Source organism: Epinephelus moara, chromosome 19 (assembly GCF_006386435.1).
Source record: "Epinephelus moara isolate mb chromosome 19, YSFRI_EMoa_1.0, whole genome shotgun sequence".
NCBI classification, from domain to species: Eukaryota; Metazoa; Chordata; class Actinopteri; order Perciformes; family Serranidae; genus Epinephelus; species Epinephelus moara.
The window spans coordinates 16,942,509-16,963,420 of record NC_065524.1 but is presented as its reverse complement, the minus strand read 5'-3'; the positions used below and the strand labels follow the sequence as shown (position 1 = coordinate 16,963,420).

The window sequence follows — 20,912 nt, the reverse complement described above, 5'->3', positions numbered from 1 at the left end:
CAAGAAGGCATCTCATATCTAGGCTAACCCTGCATCTAATGGGAGTAATGGTTTACATTGTGGGATAGAAGCTTGTGTGCTTTCTGCTGTATGTTGGTTTATTGCCCTACCTTTCAGTTCTTATGATCTGTCACAGAATTGGATATCGCCCCCTTGTCTTTAGGTGTCCGTAGTTGCTTGCCTTATAGACCCCTAAAAACCTGTTATGTTGCCTGATGGCCTTTGTCCCTTCTCCCCACAAGTCTGTTTATTTGGAGAGTTGCTGTTTGCATTTTACAACCTACGTGCAGGCATTTTAAACAGCTGAAATGTTAAATTGCTTGTTACTTTTCCAAATAAACAAACAGACCAGAGCACCTTTGTAGATGCGCTTGTGGAGCTCAAAAACCAGATGATGTGTGTTTATATGTGGAGTCAGAAGAAGACTAGAGGAAAATGACATTTGAAACAGATTTTAAATGCATACAGTAAAATCATTTTGCTAACATTCTTTATGTCTGTCTAAGATACATTTGATGTAACGTGTAATGTGAAGTTTTTGTCATTTGTGTTTTGACTACTAATTAACTGCTCTGTGCAAAGGGAATTTGCCTCGCAGTTGCTGTAATGTACATATGTTTTAAAACTCAAATGCTGATGTATGTTGTTTACCCAAACAGTGTAGCCTATAATTAGCACTGTTACAATTGTCTAGTGATTTGAGTATTTTGTGTAAGCAAACATAATTTGACATTAATTGTAAAAACCATGAACAACTTCTACTGGGGTCAGTGGTTGTCAGTGTTTACTTGACATGTAGCTCTTTATTACAGCTAGGCTAAATTGGCTAATTGAATTGTAAATATCTAAAATATATAATTGCACTATACCTAACAGGTTAGTCTAACAGTTTTTCCTCTGTTGATAAAACCTCTGTTGTACTGTGTCAGTAATAGACTCATAGATCTGTGAATTATAGCTCTACACTCTGGGAAATTCTGTAGCTGCAAAAACGTTTTGCAGCTACAGATACAACCTGTGTCATTATCATCTCTTATGATTAACCATACATTACTTAAATCCATCACAATGTCTTTGTCACGTTCCATCCACATTGTGTTCAGATGTTATCAACACAAATATTAATTGCTCAATCCAGTGATAGTAATCCCATCAAACTCATTCATTCACTAATTTAGTTGAATATTTTACATTTTATTTTGGAGGTACAAACTTTTTTGTCAAGGAATCTTTATGTTTCTTGGAATTTTGTTTGTGTTGGTAACTAATTAAGGTAATACTACTAGTCATATTTACTATTATGAGCGACTGGATTTTGGACTCAGAACCACTGTAGGCACTTTAAGCACATTGAGTTACGCTTGATGTATGAAATGTGCTATATAAATAAAGTTGACTTGACTTGACTTGACTTTGAATTTAGTCAGTAATTCGTTGTCTGTGAGAATTGGGAAATGGAGCATTACTGAAACACACTAGAGGCATTTAGGTCTTGGTTGGTGACAAGCATCTACATGGGATGACACACATGGTGGAGTAGTGAAAGAAGCTAGTAAGTATTGTATGCTATATAGAATTATATTTGGTCTTTTATTCCTGTTCATTCACATAAACCTTTGTGAGAGAAATAAGCAATCAAGTATCGGTTCGTTTAAATAAAGATTTAAAGGGGACCTATTATGTTTTTCTTTATTCTTTATATATGAATACTGTGTTTCCAACGTTTTTTTCTACTTTGGAGACAAGCTGACATCATTCTTTATATGGTCATCTGCTCCAGGCACGCTGCTGCAAGTATTTACATTACAGAATTTTAGTTTAGATCAGATTCTTGCTGGAACATGTCCAGTTGTGTTTATAAGCTTTTATTGGTCAGTGTTTCATGTTAGAGAGTGCTGCTATACTCTGTTACAGTTATTCCTCGGCTGCAATGATGGTGCAGAGACACCGAGATACAGAGGACCCAGAAACGCTGACCAATCAAAGCAGACTGGTCATTTTTGGGTGGGGGGCTTAAAGAGACTTAACACAAGTACAACCTGAAAATGAGCACAATAGGTCCCCTTTAAATAAAGAGAGAATGAACTCTGACTTCATCAGAAGTTACCTTCTGTCACCTACAGTTAAGTTAGTGCTTAGTTCCTATTCATTTAGCTTTGGTAGTCCACACAAACACACAATCACACTCTCGTTGAATCTAAGTGGCCCTATACGCTGTACAATAAAAATACATTTAGTCATTTGGTTTCAAACCTCACCATTCCCTACAATAAAACAAAAATAGGTCCATGGCTGTTGCTGCACAGCACACAGATCCTGTCTCATTAATAACTCTTCCACAAGGAACAGGACAGAAATGTTGAATGTTTTGCACAGTAATCCAGAGGAAGGAGAAGCTCGGAGCTGGACAAGGGAGGAGAAAATGTGCTTACTCTGATCCTGCTTCTAACAAGTCAACTAAACCAACTAAGCTGCTAAATGTTCACTTACTTTAAATAGGACTCTCTTGTGCTCTTGTAATACAGCTGCACACGGCACTGCCAAGCATCTTTAATTCAATACCAGCTCTCCTTCTCGACTATTAACTGTCTGTTTGTTCTGACCTCATGGCTGTTCTGTAGTCTAGTTTTAACCCTTTTTTTGTTTAATGTACAGTAGAGATGCCTTCTTTTATGTATTTAACCCCTCTGTTTTTTCCAAGTTGCATGAGGGTACCCATTGCCCCTGCATTGCTCCCAGCAATACTAATATTGCTCCCTCCAGAGTAATCAGGGAGAGCCACGCTGGGTTTGGATGACTAACTGGCCCAGGACAAGTTCACTAGCGCAGTTTTTCTGTCTCTCATAATGTCTTTTTATCTGCAGACCGCCCCTAAAGGACCAGCACGATCTCCCAGAGGTAGCATCAATGGGGATGGAAGTGCCTCACCTCATGTAGGTTTATCACCCAACCCTACCCTGCCTCCACTCTGATTTTTGTTAATGTTATATTGCTGTGGCTCATTCATTGTTTTAAAATGAGCTTTTTATGGAATTTCTTGATCCAACAGAGAGAGGAGACTCAGTCGTTTGCCCAGAAACTGCAGTTAAGAGTTCCCTCAATGGAGTCCTTAATTCGTGGTGGTGCCAGTCGGGCAGAAAACCTGTTCCGCTCTCCCTCGAAAGAAAACCTGGTCCGAAGCTCATCGCGTGACTCCCTGACACCTTTGGGAGAGAACGACTCACCGGGCGCCCCCACATATGACCCCCCCTCAGATATTGAGAGTGAGGCTGAGGAGCCACCAGGAAGTGCAGAGTCCCTTTCCAAAGAGCAGCTGCTGCATCGGCTGCTCAGAGTGGAGAGGAGCCTGGGGAAGTACAGAGGGAAGTACTCAGAGGTGAGAGTCGCACAGAGAAATGGCTCCAAGAAGATTCAAATGTCAAGTTGTCCATCTGTTTAGTGTATAGCCATAGAAGTGTGTGACTATAGTTTGATGCATTCTCATTTTTGATTTTCTCTTTCTTTCTTTCTGTTTCTTCCCCTTTCACGTACCTCCACTTCTTCACCATGCAGCTGGTTACTGCATACCGTACAGTACAGCGGGATAAAGAAAAAACACAGGTAATTTCCACCATGTTGGCTAATATTTTAGTTTTGATACAATGTTTTTCCCTCATCCTGAACTGATCAGATGTCCATTTCTGTTCTCCTTCCCCTCAGGTCATCCTCAGTCAGAGTCAAGATAAAGCTCTCCGCAGGATAGGGGAGCTGCGGGAGGTATGGCTATATGTTATGAATGTTGTTGTCGCCCTAGGTCAGTGTCTGTCTTCCTTTTTGATAAAAAAAATATTTCCGTATGAGTGAACATATTGAACGATCTCTAGGAGCTTCAAATGGACCAACAGGCCAAGAAACACCTACAAGACGAGTTTGATGCTGCGCTGGAAGAGAAAGACCAGATGATCACTGTACTGCAGACACAGGTGAGTGCTGGTACTTGAAAGGTGACATATATATGCTTTTGGGACAAAGTCTAAAGCTTTCAGGAATTACAAGCCAGCAAAGTATGACTCAAATTTGGGTGGAAATTTCTTCCTGTCTTCACACAATACTTGATAAATGTTCAAATATGACTTTAAAAAAGCATCACCAACCATAATCACATTCATTGAACCAACACACATACCATGGAAACAGATCTGTGTATCCACAAAAAAAATTCTTAATTATTGTGCAGCCCTAGATTTGTCTTAATATTTTTTGTGTGAATAGATCAGCAATCTGTGATTAAATGTGTAATCTGTAAATATTAAACACCTTTCACAAATAGAAAAAAAGATATCTAAACCCACAAAAATATTTTGCAAATATAGGTCTGCAAATACATGAAAATATAATATTATAAATGAAAAATATAAAGGATGATTGGCTGGCCCTCTGTGGCTAGGTAACTACCAACTGAAGAAGCAGCGCAAGCCCACTGCTTATATTGGAACCCGAAAGTTTCCCACAAACTTTCTCTTGCCTTTCATACTAAAACAGAAATGTATATGAAAGTGTGTGCTGGATAATATACATAGAGTAAATAAACACACAATAAAACTCACTGTGTCACAATATCTTCATAAAATAATGATTGCATATTACTTATCGCTGATTTAAAAAAATAAATAAAAGGGACAGCTCAAAGAATGATTGTATGCTCTTATTTGTGTGTGGAATGCCGTCAAGAGGTGATTACGTGCTATTCGAAAATGGCTGAATTATACAAGTGAATTTTGTTCAAACTGGCAGAAAGGTTGTCTCAAAACACAGTGTGTAAAATGCAAATCTGGGGGGCGTTGGTAGCGTAGTGGATAGTGCCTGCGCCCCATGTATAGAGGCGATGCCTCGTTGCAGCAGTCACAGGTTCGACTCCAGCTTGCAACCCTTTGCTGCATGTCAACCCCCACTCTCTCTCTCTCTTGCCCCATTTGACTCTGTCCTGTTCATTAAAGGCAAAAAGCCGATTTACAAATGCCTGTTTGAAAATTGTAAACGTCAGGAAGATATTCACAAATGCCTTTCATTTAATTATTACTATTATGTTTTTTTGTATTTTCATTTTATGTTTGCAGAATATTTTTGTAAGTTTACAAATCTTTTTTTGTATTTGTGGAAGATGTTATATTTACAGATTATATTTACTGAGACAAATCTAAATCCATATCCTATACAGGATATTGAATCAACATGACTGATTAACAGAGAATTCCGTATGCAGATTTTATTGCAGTGATCAACTAATAAATGTTACATACATTTTACGTTAATCAGAGGCAGGAGTTAACTGCAATATTTGCAAAACAGTATAAATAAAAACACACTAAAAGTTAAATGTACAAAATTAGCATGCATGGACTAATGCCAGATTTGAGCCCTTCACCCAAATCAGTCAGAGCCATATTTCACTGACTATGGACTTTGCTCTTTTTAACAGGTTGCTCTTTTGAAGAAACGAGTTAAAGGGTTTTCTGAGGGTGCTGTGCCACCTGAGGGTGACGTCCCGCAGTCTGAAGATGCAGATTCAGACTCAACCTCTTCCACACAAAGTCCTTTGAAGGAGCAAGGAGTAGAGGCCGAAGTCACCGAGGGTAAGCACAGTTTTTATGTGTATTCTTACTTTGGTAAGGCGATAAAGCAAAAAATGAATTCACTGTGTATGAGACTTGTTTGAGAATCATTTCCTTGTAAGGGTTAATGTTATTTTTTAACCAGTGCATTTTATTTTCCGGGCAGGAGAGGGCAACAGTGATCCAACCAAACTTATGGAGGCTCTGCAGAAGAGAGTGAAGAGGCAGGAAAACCTCCTGCAGAAGTGCAAAGATGTGATGCGAACACACAAGGAGCGGGGCATCCAGCTGGGCAGTGAGAATGAAGCTCTGCAGGAGCAGCTGCAGGAGAGACTGCAGGAGCTGGAGAAGATGAAGGTGGCTAACCTGTGTTTAACAGCAATGATACTGGAGTGTCGACCATGTTCATACTTTAATATCATGACATTTTTCAGTCAAATTGAGCTATAAATTTTACATGATGTCTGCTTATACTCATTATCACTTTGTCTGTATTTTCAAAAGTACAAAGCAACCACATATTTCAAAGCAATTTCCTTAAGACAGCCATTCACTAAAAATTGATGTGGTGGTTAACTGTAATTATGAAGTGGTTTGATTAAAATGAGGCTTGCCTGAGATGCTGCAAATGACTGAACAGTGTGCTCAGGGTAATTAATGTTGTTTTGCAAAATGTCTGCCAAAATCTTAACGGCCCACTGATAATGTGACTCAATTATCTCAGTGACACAGTGGATCTCTGTGGTTCTCCGAGTCCAAACATCCAAATTCTCTGGCAGAACTCCAGAACGAGGGTTCATGTCATGTCAGCGCGACATGACTGAACCGTTGTTTTCATTGATTTCAAAATATTTTGCTTCAGTGGTATGATGGCTTGTTTAGCTTGTCTGTGGTCGCTCTGATGTTTTGCAGCGTCTGATAACAAATGTTTGTTGTTACAAAGACACTGTGATAACAGACAGCTCGTCTGTGACTGTATGTTGATTGACTTGCTTTCATTTTTCGCCATCGCTTTTGTGTTGAATCTGCAGTCTGTTTGGAAATAGGGCTTTCCTGTGTCGGGAAAAGCAGAGGTTAACAGGCGTGTAGCCCTCTTAAGCAGCATGAAGGCATCCTGGACCTGCTGGGCTGTGCTGTGCTCATCCCATGCCTCAGACAAATATCCCATAAAACAGACCATCTGTGTACGATTCCAGACCTTCAGCTTGGGGATTTTCGAATTTATTATTTACAGTCTGGCTGACAGAGTATTGTATGCTGTATTTGGGTACAATTATACGTTTTTTAAATGTGTTATATGAATTTTTGAATATCAAGATACAGTGAACCCAAAGTTTGCATAGACACCACTACCTCATAGCACACATAGATCAAACAACTGACAGATACATGCAGCCCAGCATTTCCTGTTTAGAAACCACTGGTTACACAGCGCTGCCACAGGGACACAGCTCCTACATGCCACTGCCGCTAAACTGGGCTGTAATTTGGGTCGACTTGTTGGTTTAGCTGGGCTTGTGTACACTCTCTGGTTATTTGGCTTGTGGGTGAGGCATCCTGGGTGGTGCAGAAAACATTTTGAAGTTATCTGACCAAAGTATGGAGAGGACATGAATCTAAAAAATCATAAATGTGTGTAAAGTGTGTGACATATTGTCAAATGTTTTATGTTTATAGGAGCTGCACACAACAGAAAAGACAAAGCTGATCACTCAGCTGCGTGATGCCAAGAACCTCATTGAACAGCTGGAGCAGGACAAGGTGAGTAAGAAGGTTTTTTTTTTTTAATGCCTTAGTCACATCTTGATTGACGGTTCTATAAATTCAGACATGACATGTTTTTTTACTCTGCCACGGAGTAAAGAAGTCAGACACCTTAAAGTCCCATGTTGTTTCTCTTAAACTTTGACCCCAGCTCTGCAGGATGGACAGCAGCTCAAGAGATCTGTGTGAGGAATGCTGAAAGCATTTAAAGTCGAAAACAATTACAGTCACTTGAGCTTGAGTCAGGGCAGTGGCGGAAAGTAACCAAGTACATGTACTCAAGTACTGTACTTAAGTACAAATTAGAGACACTTGTACACTCCACCACATATCAGTGGTGAATGTTGTAGTTTTCACTGCACTACTTTTCTCTGACAGCTGTAGTTAGTTCTCAGATTACACATTTCCATCTCCTTCCTGTCAAGTGAAAACCATGTATCTCCAGATGTGACTTGAATGTTGTGTGTGTTTGAATGTTTGTGATAAACTGGAGGATAAAGTGTTCCTTATGGGTTAAGAAAACTCTCATACTTCTTAAGCTAAATAAACCCTCTTGGATCAGCTGGAAAATGCATCGTCACAAAGCTGAAAACAGGGCTGTTTGTCTGACAGTATGAAAAGTTGACTTTTTCAGAGATGCGTGGTTCTCACAAGACAGTGACGCTACAAACTTACAATGATCTTATAGAATATGATGCATTGCTGTAGCTTAAACTACCCAGCAGTATATAAAGAAGTTAAAATTAGCACAACTTTAAACAACTACAACACAGTAATATTAGCTCAAACTCTTTTGCTGATAATACTCCTTTCATTAGTGGGTTCGGATTAAAATACAGAGGTATAACTCATCAAATCAACTTCAGTTTCAGTGTCGATTTATTTGCTCAGACCATACAGTTAATAGGATGATTTTCCTTCATGGGCTGCTGCTGGCTTTCAGGGAATGGTAATTGCTGAGACAAAGCGCCAGATGCATGAGACCCTGGAAATGAAGGAAGAGGAGGTTGCTCAGCTCCGCTCCAGGCTCCAGCAGGTTACTGCCCAGAAAGAAGAGCTACAGGAGCAGAAAGAAAAGGCTGAGAAATCAGGTGAGTGGAGTCCACTACTGTAAGTGTACATGTGCGTGTATTTTCTGGATATGTTAATGATGTGGGGTTTATTTTCTTAAAGCATTTGAAGAACTTGAGCGAGCGCTGGGTGTAGCTCAGAGGGCAGAGGAGGCCCGTAAACAGCTGCAGGTTCAGCTGGAGGAGCAAGTGAAAGAGGTTGAAAGGGCCAGCGAGGAAGAGAGGAAGACTCTGCAGCAGAAGCTCACAAAGGTCAAACAGGAGGTCGTTGCCATCATGAAGGTCAGGAAGTGACATCTGCTGCATACTTATTCATTTGTTCTCATTTTTAAGAAATCATTAGTACATTGACATTTGTGGCATTACCCTATGAGTTAGCTTCTATGACGTGGCCGTATAGTTGCCATGTTCAAAGACACACAGCCAAAATGATCAAGTAATAACAATGTCTGACAAGTTGAAGCTGTTCCACTTCTGCCACTTTTTTTAATTCAAAAAAAAAATTTAAAAAAAAAATGTCATTAATATTATCAGAAATCATCGGAGGAGACGGTGGCCAATATGGAGAAACTCCACAGTGAGGCTCTGGCTGCCAAAGAAGAAGAGATGAATGCCAGAATCAACAAAGCTGTGGTATGTTCCAAAGGTTTTCATTTGTTTAATTTCACAATATGTTCAAGTAAATCAGATGAAAAAACAGTCGCTTTAAAATTATGATGGTGACGCTGCTTGTGTGTTTAGGAGCAATGCAAAGAGGAGTTTGCGCGATTGGGCAAGGAGCGAGAACAGCAGTCCTCTCTGGCTCTGGAGGATGTAGAGCTACAGAAGACAGCTCTGAGGACTGAAGCTGATAACAAGGTTAAGGAGATTCAGTTGGAGCTGGAAGCTGCAAGAACTGTGAGTTGCTTTTTTATTATAATTGCTTTCTAAAACATGTAGTTAATTGGACAATATTAGACCTTTTAATTAGGGATGACTGAATTGTTTGAGGCTGAAATCTTTGATCATTTCCATGTTAACTAACGAACAAAAGTGGCATTAATATTATTTGATTAATGTGTGTAAGCAAGCATGTAGTTATTTAGAAACTTCTTGGCTCTACACACACACACACACACACACACACACACACACACAGAGGAACAGGAAGATTGATTTATTCAACACAGAATCATCAATCAATCAATCAATCAATTTTATTTACAAAGCCCAATATCATACATTACAATTTGCCTCAGAGGGCTTTACAGCATACGACATCTGACATTTGGTGATAACTGTACTGATTCAGTACAGACCCTCTGTTAAAAAAATCTTGATTATTGACCATTTGTTTTTATAGTTAACTGTGGTGACTTTATAGAATAATCTAACAACCTACATGTATGTGATTGCAGAGAGTATTGGAGTTGGAGAGCTCTCTGGAGAAGATCTCACAAGACGGATCAAGTCTGTCCCATGAACTTTCCAGTCAGCTGGAGGAACTGAAGGATAAACACAAGGAGCAAATCTCCACATTAGAGGAAAAGCACCGGGAGGAGCTGGAAAAGCACAAGGGCATCCTAACCCAGCAGAATAACGCTGCTCTTGAGGAGCTCAAGGAGAAACACAGAGTTGAAGTGGAGACCCTTCTGAAAGATAAAGAACTGCAGTTCCAAGCACATGTCGAAGACATGAACCAGAAGACTTTGGAGAAACTGGATGCAAAGCAGGCAGAGCTAGAGGCAGTTTCCGCAGAGCTTTCCGAGGCTTTGAAGAGTAAACAGCTTCTTGAGGAGAAGCTGGTGGCAACTGAAGATGCTCATCGTGTGGCTCAACAGGAAAACGAAAAGCGGTTTCAAGATCAGGTGGAAAAGCACAATGTAGAGCTTAAAAATATCAAACAGGAGCAAGAGCAGTCCCTTGGTACAGAGAAAACCCTGAAAGAGGAGCTGAATGCGTTGAAGATTGTTTTAAAGGAAAGGGAAAAGGAAATTAAAGACCTTGTCCTAAAAGAAAAAACACTACAAGAGGAGTCACATTCCACAGTACAAGAATTAAATGTCAAGGTTAAAGAATTGGAGGAGCTGCAGCAGCGTTTGTCACAATCCCAGCAGGAAAGTGGGAGTCTAAAGGAATCTAATGCACAGTTAAGTAAGATGTCAGAGGATCTTGATAAGTGTAAGAAGGATTTGACTGATTTGGAGCATCAGCTGGAAGCAGCAAAGACTGATTGTCAACAAAAAGAGAAGTCGCTTCAAGAACTAGAGCAACAGTTACAGCAGACCAAAAAGGAGCTCTCAGAGCAGGAGAAGTCATTTACAGCAGAACTGAACACTAAGGAGGAAGAGCAAACTCGCCTCAAAAAACAGCTGGATGATGAAAAAGCTGCCCATGAAAATAAGATGAAAAACACTATCACTGAGATGGAGGCTAAGCTGAAATCACAGGAGACGAAAATGGAAAAGGTTAAACACAAGGCCAAAGAAATGCATGAGAGTTTTAAGAAAAAGCTTCAGCAGAATGAGGAGACCATGAAGAAGGAACTTGCGAAGAAGGAGAAAGAGCTTCAGCAGACAGAGCAACAAGTTCAAGAGAAAATTGTGGAGATGGCCCAAAAAAGTTCCCAAGGCCTTAGCAGTGCAATGTCAGAGCTGCAGGCCAACCATAAGGAAGAGGTGGAGAAGCTACATGACACCCATAAGCATGAGACTGAGGAGCTGGAGCGTCGTTGGCAGGAGAAGTTGGGGCAGCAGGAGGAAGAATTAACGGAGAAACACTCGCACATACTACAGGAGAAGGTTCAGGAACTGGAGGAAATTTCTCAGCAACTCAACAGAGGCAAAGAGGAGAACGAGCAAGTGTTGCGTGAATTAAAGGATTTAAAGGAGGAGCTGGCAATTCGGGAAACCACTGTGCAGAAGCTGCAAGAAGAGCTCAACGAAGCAGCGGTTAAGCTTGAAAGTTTGTCTCAGGGCGAAGCCTTGCTCAAAGAGCAAATGGAGTCAGTGGAGAGGAACCTTAACCAAGCTCTGAAGGAGAGAAACTCCCTCCAGGACGAGCTGAACAAGACGAAGGAACAGAACAAAGAGAAGTTAAAGAGCTTGTCAGGAAAGTTGAAAGAAGCAGAGAAGCAGCATAAAGCACTGGAAGGTTCCAGATGTAAGGAGAGTGAGGACTTGCAGAGTAAATTTGAGGAAACTGCCATGCAGCTACAAGCCAAGGAAGCAGAGTTCCAGCAGCAATTAATTCTGATCAGAAACCAAATGGAGCATTGCTGTCAGGAGGTTCAGTCGAAAGTGGAGTGTGGCTCTAATGAACTCTGTCAAAGAGTTGAATGTAGGCTGAATGAGCTGAAAGACAGACTGCTCCGTAGTCAAGAAAAGGTAGTGAATCTCAAAAACGTCATCCTCACTAAAGCAGATAGAATTTGCACTTTAGAGGACAATCTCCGCCAGCAAACAGAGGAGAATAAGAATCTATGCATTTCATTAGAACAGATGACTGCTCAGGTAAATGCTCACATGGAGCATGTCAATGCCTTAACTCATGAGAAGGAGAATCACTCTCAGTCTATCAACGAGAAAGCTCTGAAAATTGAGGAGCTGAATGAAGCAAACAGACTCATATCAGAAAGTATGAAAGCAAACGAGTTGCAAATCGGTAACTTGGAAAGCATCGTGAGTGACTTGAAAAATCAGCTAGCAAGTAGCATAAAAGAGAAGGAGCAAGCCATAAATCAGCTGAACCAGCAGTATAAAGAGGAGAGACAACAGGCTGCTGCTCAAATGGAGGAGACCATTCAGAGATTAGAGCAGGAGAGGAAGTCTGCTTTAGAGCAGGCAGATGCACTCAGGAACAGTCTGTCTGAGTATGAGAACAAGGCAGAGACAAAGTTCGCCCAGAATGATAACACTATTACGTCTTTGCAGACCAGGCTCGATGAGCTGGAGCGAGAAATCTCTGAAAAGAACGAAGCCCTGCAAAGGCTGACAGCGAGTATTGACAATCAGTCCATCAGCAAGTCTGAGATGGACCAGGTGTTGAGCGAGAAGGAGCAGAAGGTCAGCGGGCTCACCTCAGAACTGGAGAGTTGCATAGGTCGACTTGGTGAGCTCCAGGAGCAGTTAGCCTTAAAGACAAAAGAGTGCGAGCAACTCACAGCAGACCTCAAACAGCAACACAGCATCAGGGAGAATGAAAAGAGGGAGTTGGTGGAGCAGCTGCAGCAGACCCAGATGCAGTGCGCTCAGAATGGTAGTTTGGAGCAGGAGATGGTCGAAAAACTACGCTCCCTCGAGGAAGACAACCAAAAGTGTAAAGAAAAGCTTGAAAGTCAGAGGGAGGAATTTGAAAGGACGAAAGATGAGATTATCAAGAGCAAAGAGGAGAGTCTGAAGGCGGCTGAAGAGAAGTTGTCTGCGGAGAGCGCTCGGAAAGTATCAGAGCTGAAGAAGAAAGCTGAGCAGAAAATCAGTCAGATTAAAAAACAGCTAACCTCACAGCTCGAGGAAAAAGAGCAGGCGGTTAAGGCTCTTCAGACCAGCCTGGAGGAAATCAAGAGCGGCGAAACATCCAGAAAACAACACGCAGAAATGTTAGAGGAGAAAACAAAAACACTTGAGGAAGCTCTGGTAAAGCTTAAGGAAGAGCAGGAGCAACAACTCGAGCAGATTCTGAGTAATGAGAGGCTCGAGAAAGAAAGGTCTTTAGAGGAGCTGAAAAACTTGTCTGAAGAAAAGCTGTCCTCGCTTCAGAGTGATGCAGCACAACAAGGGGAGCTGAAAGAAACGGAATCAGCGCTGCGCGAAATCGAGGCAAAGCTAAAAGAAGCAGAAGAGCAGAATGGAAACCTTCTCGCAGAAATAAATCGTCTGAAAGAGGAGATATGTGCGAAGGATGCCCAGCTTGAGGAACATCAGGCGACTATTAAGCACGCACAAAACCCACCAGAGCTCGAGGCAGAGATAAAGGTGGAATGTAGCAGCGTACAGCAAACCAGGAGCGCGATGCAGACCGAGATGGAAAACCACTCTCCGATGCAAGAGGTGGACGGTGATTCTTTGGAGTCTCTCAAGGACAAACTGAGTCAGGTGAAAAGCGAGAAAGAGAAGATTCACAAGGACTTTGCCAGGCTACAGAAGGACATGCGAGTACTGAGGAAGGAGCATGAACAGGACCTGGAATACATGAAGAAAGAGATGTTGGAGGAGACTGAGAAAAGGCTGAAGTAAGTTTATGATGTCATAACAAAAAATAAAATGTGATTGTGATGTCAATACTAAATTAATAGATTTCCTTTACATGTGTTCTAATAGGCTGGAGTTGGAAGATGTGGAGATGAAGCACAATTCTGCCATCAAGCAGCTAATGAGGGAGTTCAACACGCAGATGGCTCTGAAGGAGAGGGAGCTGGATACATCAGTGAAGGAGGCCATTGGTGAGGCGGGAGGAAATTATCCTCCATTCATCAAATTGAACTGACAAAACTTACAGCTGTGTTGTAAAGGACACAAGTGACTGAGAATATTATCTCTTGTTGTGGTGAAATCATCTCAGTAACTACAGTCTACCTCTGTTTTAGGCAACCAAGCCTTAAAATGGAAAAATCAAAGTGACTGTGTCTGACTTTCATGTACAACAGTAGGGTGGAATAAGTACATGGAAACATGGTACAGTTTTTAATCTCGACACTGGGCAGAACAAAATTAAGGGATCATTACATTTGGAAACAGTGCGTCTGAATTGCCATGTTTCCTCGTTTCCTCTATGGTTAAATCGTGTTACGTTCCAGATGGGATGTGACTGAGCGGTTTGGAATATGAATTTGGTTAGTTTTTTTATGTGCTAACTCTGGCTTCGCTCCCTTTCCTCTACACAGCGAAGGCCCAGGCTGTCGAGGCAGAGCTCATCACCAGCCATCGCGACGAAGCCAGTCAGCTGAGGAAGGTGATTACGAAGAAGGAGGATGATTTGCACAGAACTGTTCAGAAATATGAGGAGGTTTTACAGGTACTCTGAAAAGATGAAGCTCAAAAACATGTTTTCCTAAAACAAGAAGGAAATTAACCCCACCCATCATTTGGAAGCTGTCATTGCACTAGCTGGCAGCTACCCACCACCACCATCACCCCTCCACCACCAGTCTAAACCATTCATTTCCAACATTTTCATCAGACATGCCCCCCAGCCCCATTCAGATGAACTCAGGTATCCCTACATTTACACCAACCATCATTTTCCAAATGTGCTTATTTTAAATCAGCTTCTGATTGATTTTAAAGCGGAAATAGACCTTTTGTTTTTTGCTTTAACATATCGTTATGAAGTATGAATAATGACACCACCTTGGCTTCTTACAAGCCTCTCTTCAACTATGCAGTTCTGTCTGCCACGGGGTACAATCTCCCAGGAAAATGAAGGCTCGATTTCTTGCACAAAGGAAGTATGTCAAACATTGCGCAGCCAAAACAGGATGAGGATAGCGCCTTTTTTTTACCGCAAGCAACTATCGGTAGTTATCCCCATTTACCAGGCAGTATCAATGTGAGTTCTTTGTAAGTACTGTGGCAACAGTGGAACAACCGAGGTAACTTTAGAAACTCTACCCGGCAACAGCAAAAGCTTTTTATTTGTAAACTATTTCAGCTGTTTATCCATGACCTTTTTCTAATTATTCATCTGTTATTCATTACATTTTTACTAACTGCTTCTACTTGTTGGCTCGCTTGCTAACTCAGCTGACTAAATATTATGACACTTTTTTTTCTTTTTTTTAATCAAATCATAAATTCTTAACGATGTGTCTGAGGTCCTCTGGCAGCTCCCTGTTTGAGTGAAGCACTGGTCTAGAGAAACCTTGACTTGATCATCAATGAACGCTTGCTGAATGATATATATTTGGAAAGTGGTCAAATGATTACTTAAGAACAGTCAGCGTCTGATCGTAAAGTTTCTCCCCTAGTGTCTCCGAGCATAATTATGAGTGGGAGGTCTTCAATAAATAAAGGCAGCTCTTTGTCTGAGTGATCAGACCGACATACTTGGGTTGTGATGCTGAGATGAAACATAGGAAATGACTCAGCCTTTGTTATTTTTTTTCTTTTTCAGAATCGAGAGGAGGAGATGGGACAAAGAGTGTGGCAGGTTCAGAAGGAACTGGAGGAGTTGCAAGCAAAGAGCCATGACGCTGCTGAGGTACAAACATGTCTGTCCTCCTGTGTATAGTCACCAGGTCAAACATCTGTGGTTGGTGTCACAACTGGTTGATGTATTGGGCACATTTTTCCGTTTACACAGATGTAGAAAAACATACCTGCAGCTATTAAAGTCTGTGAAATATAAGGCTGGTGGTGTAGATTAAATTTATATAGTGATTCTGTTGAAATCATCAGCCATTGTGAGTCACGTCACAATGGCTGTATGAAATCATTATTTTCAGCTCTCTCTCCTCCTCAGGGAAAAGGCTGTCTGATGGAAGCATTACTAGTTTTGAATGACAGCCCAATCCAGACACATATTTGTGTCCATACCGCGAGGCCCTTTCGGATACATTTATTATTTGAGAGTTCACATCCAGGTTAAAAATTTAGCAGTATTCGGTTATCTTTCCTTTGTCTTGCTTCGTAATTGAAGGATTCCGTCTAAGAGCTCAGGGACAATTTGCTCACATACTTCGCTCTGATCAGTGTCTCGCTCCAGCCGTGTGGCTGCTCTCCAAAGTGCGCCGGATGCTGTGAAGCTCGTCTGAATCACTCAGGAATGTTCCCCTCGGAAAACAGAGATTGTGAGGCAGCAGCAAGCCTCAATCCCTGTTCTCAATTATCATCATACGACGTGATTTTGGACCTCAGATTTATACTGCAGCAATACTCAGAGGCAAGACTCGCATACTGGAGAGGGGCCAGAAAGGACAAAAGTACTCCAGGGAGACATTTTACCCAGGTGTTGAGGTGCCGTTAGACCCTTCTTCTACCTTTTGCGCTGTGTCCAGATACACACAAACACAAAGAGTTACGTTGCTCTCTCTGCTGCATTTTTCCCTGGTGAGGTAATAACTTTATGGGTGGATTGTATGGGTTCATGCTCAGGGAGGCCTTTCCTTACAACGGGCCTCACAAACCATTCTTCATTTAGACAGTGGGTCAGTGTGTCTCTCCATAGAGACAGCAAACCAACACTCTTGGAGAAGTACAACTCCAGTTTAGACCGTCTGTGCTGACTTTACTGGGCATGAACTTGTCCTTTAATTTTACTGTCCAATTAAAGACTAAGGCAGGTATAATTATTCTTTGTCTTGTCAAAAAACACAACTTAAGACCAAAACTAACAGTGGGTTAGTCCATCTCAGCTCTTTTAGACTTCTTCCACCTGTATGTGGCTCAACAATGGGTCATTATATGGTTATTGTCAAATAATTTCCAACAACTGGGCACTGTAGTTTTTAGAAAACATTACCAAAACAGGACTAAATTGCCTATTTGTTGGGAACTATTTTCAGCAGTGGATTAATACAGATTTGTTGCTCTAGCACAGGGGTCGCCAACCTTTACTATCAAAATATATCTGTCTGGAGCTGAAAACACATTTGAGCCTTACAATGAAGGTGCCGTAACTGAATTAGCCTATCAACATTAGCAATAGGTCTAAATGAGCATTCGTTAATATGTTTTAACACAAAGTGGCTACTCTGCAGTGGGCTATTTATTAGGTACTTTAACTTTGCAGCTCTGGCAACGTAAACAAATCTGTCCATGCATTATTAAATCGCCTCTGAGACTTTATCCTTTTTTAGATTTGGAATCCATTGCTAGCCTAGCTAGAGTCAAGACTAGCCACTGCCAAATGTGAGTAAGGGTTTTTACAAAATTTAGATGAAAATGTGCAAGGCTGTAGACATATGACGCACATTTTTAGTTGACAAAACACTTATACATATCTTTAATTTGGTGTATGGGCTAGAGTAAAAATCGGTTTAGGCCTAGAGCAATGATAAATGAGAATTAAAATGTTAACAAAAGAATTATTCATTCATCATTTTTTGTCAGAGCCACAGGGAGCTACTGGAGAGGGGCTAATGAGCTGTGTGTAGCTTACCCTTATTCAAGAAAGTAATGCGTTTGTTGGGTTGGCTCAAGATAAACTACAATGCCCATGTTCATTGTAATAAAGGAACATGTCACCCTGTGCAACAGAGTGGCTCACTGATGTGTTTTTTATATTTTATGGAGCTGTGTGGCACACAGGAATGAGCTTTGGATGCATAATACTTGTTAGTAGGATCAACTTATTGTTTTTGGTCTTTTAATGGGATTTAGAGAAACACTTTTGGTGCACCAATACCAAAAACTATTGTAATGTTATGCTTTGAAATGTTAAGTAGTGTTGCATAATAATTTTGATTGAAAAAGTCTTTTTTTAATGGCAAATGGGTATTTCTGGTCTAGTAACACAGATTTTCCAGCTGTGTAACTGGTTGAAAACTGTGCATTTACTATTGTTTTGTCTGTGACTCCTTATATTTTTCTGTATATGGTCCACAATTTTTAAAAAAGTTTGGCCACCTTTGCCCTTGACTGTGTTTTTATTCTATTGTTAAATTTTGTATCTTCCCCTTTTCTCTTCTTTATTTGGGCACAGATGAGCACAGAAGAACTACAGGTATGTTTGCTGGCTCCAGTATCACTGGTTTTACTGTTTCGGAGATCCATATCATTCACCGTTCATACCACTGTAAAACAGTTGATTATCAAGAAAACATGCATCATTGATAGGCACACTATTCTTGTGCAGTTCTCATTGACATTGATGTTTTGTCCTTCTCCTCCTCAGGCTCAGCTTGCTGAGAAGACGTCTCTGCTAAGCGAGGCTCGGCTGAAGGAGCAGGGCTTTGTTGAGAGAGTGAGTGTTGGGCTCCGTGTGTGCACTTCACGGGGACAAGTGAACAGCAAATCCCACGCAGCATATTCCCATGTTTCTGTGGCCTGCAGCAAGAGCAGCTACTGCTCTCCTGCTGCACCGACTTAATTACAAAGCACATCTGTTTACATTTGGTTTAACCCTATAAACAATCACAGCAACGCCTCCCACAGTTTTTCTCACACACATCGTCATTCTCACAAACATCCCCGGAGGACGATCTACAGAATGCTGTGCTTGTGTCCCATGCAACAATTAAGCTAATGCATAGAATTAACCCACTGGGGTCAAATGGCTTTTTTTAAGTTATTAATCTGTGCATGCATGTGTGTTTCTCCACGGTAGATTCACTCGCTTGAGGACAAGATTAAATGTTTCCACCGAACCACTGTTGTAACTCATCTCGGGAGCACGTACAAAGGTAATGTTGACGCCATGAATCACTTAGTTCTGCTTCTTGAGCCAGGTTCCTTTTTAGATCGGCACAACAGAGATGCAACTCAAAATGATGAAACACAGTGCAATATCATGGAAAACACACACACAGCACACACTACATAGACCTGTAGTATAAAGCTACATCCACACTAATAAGTTTTTGTTTTGAAATGCATAACTGTTGCTACATGTACGCCAATATGAAGCCAACATGGAAGTGCCAAAAACTGTAGTTTTTTAAATGGCCGCTTAAAACTGTCTCCAGAGGTCAATCCACATAGATCCCCGTGTTGAAATGCCCAACTTTAAAGCAGGAATGAATGTGTTAACAGGCCAGAGTGTCATCTGCCTCTCAGTCAGATCCACCCCTCGCTCCACCACAGCTCAAGTCTCTTATCCAAACATGGTCACATCTGGCTCCAAAAAACCAAGGTGGTGACAGCCTCAGTGCCAAACTCAAGGGGCTCCAAAACAGGGGTCCACAAACCAATGGGTGGTGTTACAGAGGTTATGTCCATCATATGTACAGTCTGTTTCACGCCTAGCGTCCACACTAACCCGGCGCTTTGGAACCCTCTAAAATTGAGCCCTTTAAAAACGCTGGTGACCTGTTTCACTTTCAAAACTTGAAGGTTGTGTTTTTGTCCGGACAGGCGGAAATTAAGACTTTTGAAAATGATGGCATAGACACTCACGTTCGCTTCCTGATTGGGTCTTATCAGCTGTCGGCACCAGTCAAATTTTTGCAGTATTTGTTTTGCGATGACTCCCAATCTGTTTTCCACCACCTTATACTCATGTGTCACTTTCAGTAACAGTTTCAAGTTGTTGTCAGTCCAAGCAAAGAAATCTCTGGTCTTACTTTTCGCCATCTCCGCAGTATGCGCTGTAACTGAGCAACCAACCATAGAGTAGACAATTTGCTTCCTGTACTGCACGCTCACGCTCAATGAGTCTATGGTCATGTGATATGCTTTTTAAAGGCATGTTAATATGGACCGAGGTTGTTTCTGAAATGGTGTTTAAACGTTGATCGTTTGGTTTTAAAATGCTGTTTTAAAATGAAAATGTGTTAGTGTGGATATAGCCTAAGAGACATACTTAACTTTTTTTTTTATTGTCATAAGGATTTAGAACACAGAACATATGATTATATTTCATATTAACATGTAAATTTTCTAGTTGTTGTAGCCGAGCTGCTCTGTAGGATCTCAGAGTTGGTGCTTTGTACACACTACCAGTAGTCTTCCTAATCTGCCAGCCCCCACATCGCTTTGTGGATCAGAGATGAGACAAAAGATGCAGACCCTGAGAAGTATGTGGGTGTGTGGCCTGGTTTAAATGTGCTGTTGAGGACATTTTAGCCATCTAAGCGTGATTTTAGGCGTACTGGTTAAGTTGAGAGCTGTGGTTATAATTAAGGTTAGAGTTAAGAGTTAGGGTTAGACATACAACCACTGTGGTTAAGGTTAGGGTTAACCTCTGGGTGCTGACTGTAAGTCACTGCAGTATCCCAAAGTATACCATAAACTGAGCGTGGTGTGTGTGTGAGAGATACGGGGGAGATTGAGTGAATTCTACCCTCCTCTTAGAGCTTCCCTGCTGGTGTAATAAAGAGAATCTGCTGTCAGAAGGGGGGCGGTGAAGAAGCCATCCTTGGATTTAATGGGTTTTGCAGATTTTGTTCTTAACGTTTCCCACACAGGACCCTGCAAGCACACAGACTTTTACTCCTCAAATCCTCTACTTCCAATACACATACTATATCCAACCTAATACCTACTCTATCCTGCATGTATTTAGGATTGCAGTACTTATTAGCGAAAGCGTCTTCAACTCATTATGAATCTGTTGAGCCTATATAAATCACAGAGCTGTGGTTTCAGGTTGAATCAGAGGGCTGCTTTTATGTGTGGTGGGACGGTAGGCTCTGCTGGGGCAACATGGGGTCAGGAGGACAAAGGCTATGGGATTTACTGGTGACCCATTACTTCACACAAGAGATCAAAGAGTTGTTTGCACCTCCGTATCACCTTTTCCAGTCCTCTAATCACACAGTCTCTCTCAGCACATGCGGGGACATTTAGCGTCACCTGAATGATTATTCCAGATAAGCAGAGAGCAAGTGGGTGTTGTTCCATATTAAAAACCT

General features: G+C 41.3%; 1 protein-coding gene across 3 annotated transcripts in view; it reads left to right on the top strand.

Moving 5' to 3' along the window:
- The window catches only part of golga4 (golgin A4), a 28,159-nt gene that overhangs the window by 3,628 nt on the left and 3,619 nt on the right, over positions 1 to 20,912 (top strand). For 2 of the 3 annotated variants that reach the window (XM_050070583.1, XM_050070581.1), the window contains 19 exons: positions 2,865 to 2,933; positions 3,050 to 3,376; positions 3,553 to 3,600; positions 3,700 to 3,756; positions 3,864 to 3,962; positions 5,459 to 5,612; positions 5,758 to 5,948; positions 7,269 to 7,352; positions 8,299 to 8,446; positions 8,529 to 8,707; positions 8,960 to 9,058; positions 9,167 to 9,322; positions 9,823 to 13,634; positions 13,723 to 13,844; positions 14,286 to 14,416; positions 15,515 to 15,601; positions 18,044 to 18,064; positions 18,236 to 18,304; positions 18,668 to 18,743. In XM_050070583.1, coding sequence (XP_049926540.1) covers positions 2,865 to 2,933; positions 3,050 to 3,376; positions 3,553 to 3,600; positions 3,700 to 3,756; positions 3,864 to 3,962; positions 5,459 to 5,612; positions 5,758 to 5,948; positions 7,269 to 7,352; positions 8,299 to 8,446; positions 8,529 to 8,707; positions 8,960 to 9,058; positions 9,167 to 9,322; positions 9,823 to 13,634; positions 13,723 to 13,844; positions 14,286 to 14,416; positions 15,515 to 15,601; positions 18,044 to 18,064; positions 18,236 to 18,304; positions 18,668 to 18,743 — 5,929 coding nt within the window. The remainder of the gene's footprint in view (positions 1 to 2,864; positions 2,934 to 3,049; positions 3,377 to 3,552; positions 3,601 to 3,699; positions 3,757 to 3,863; positions 3,963 to 5,458; positions 5,613 to 5,757; positions 5,949 to 7,268; positions 7,353 to 8,298; positions 8,447 to 8,528; positions 8,708 to 8,959; positions 9,059 to 9,166; positions 9,323 to 9,822; positions 13,635 to 13,722; positions 13,845 to 14,285; positions 14,417 to 15,514; positions 15,602 to 18,043; positions 18,065 to 18,235; positions 18,305 to 18,667; positions 18,744 to 20,912) is intronic. The other variant, XM_050070582.1, reaches the window with a different exon arrangement.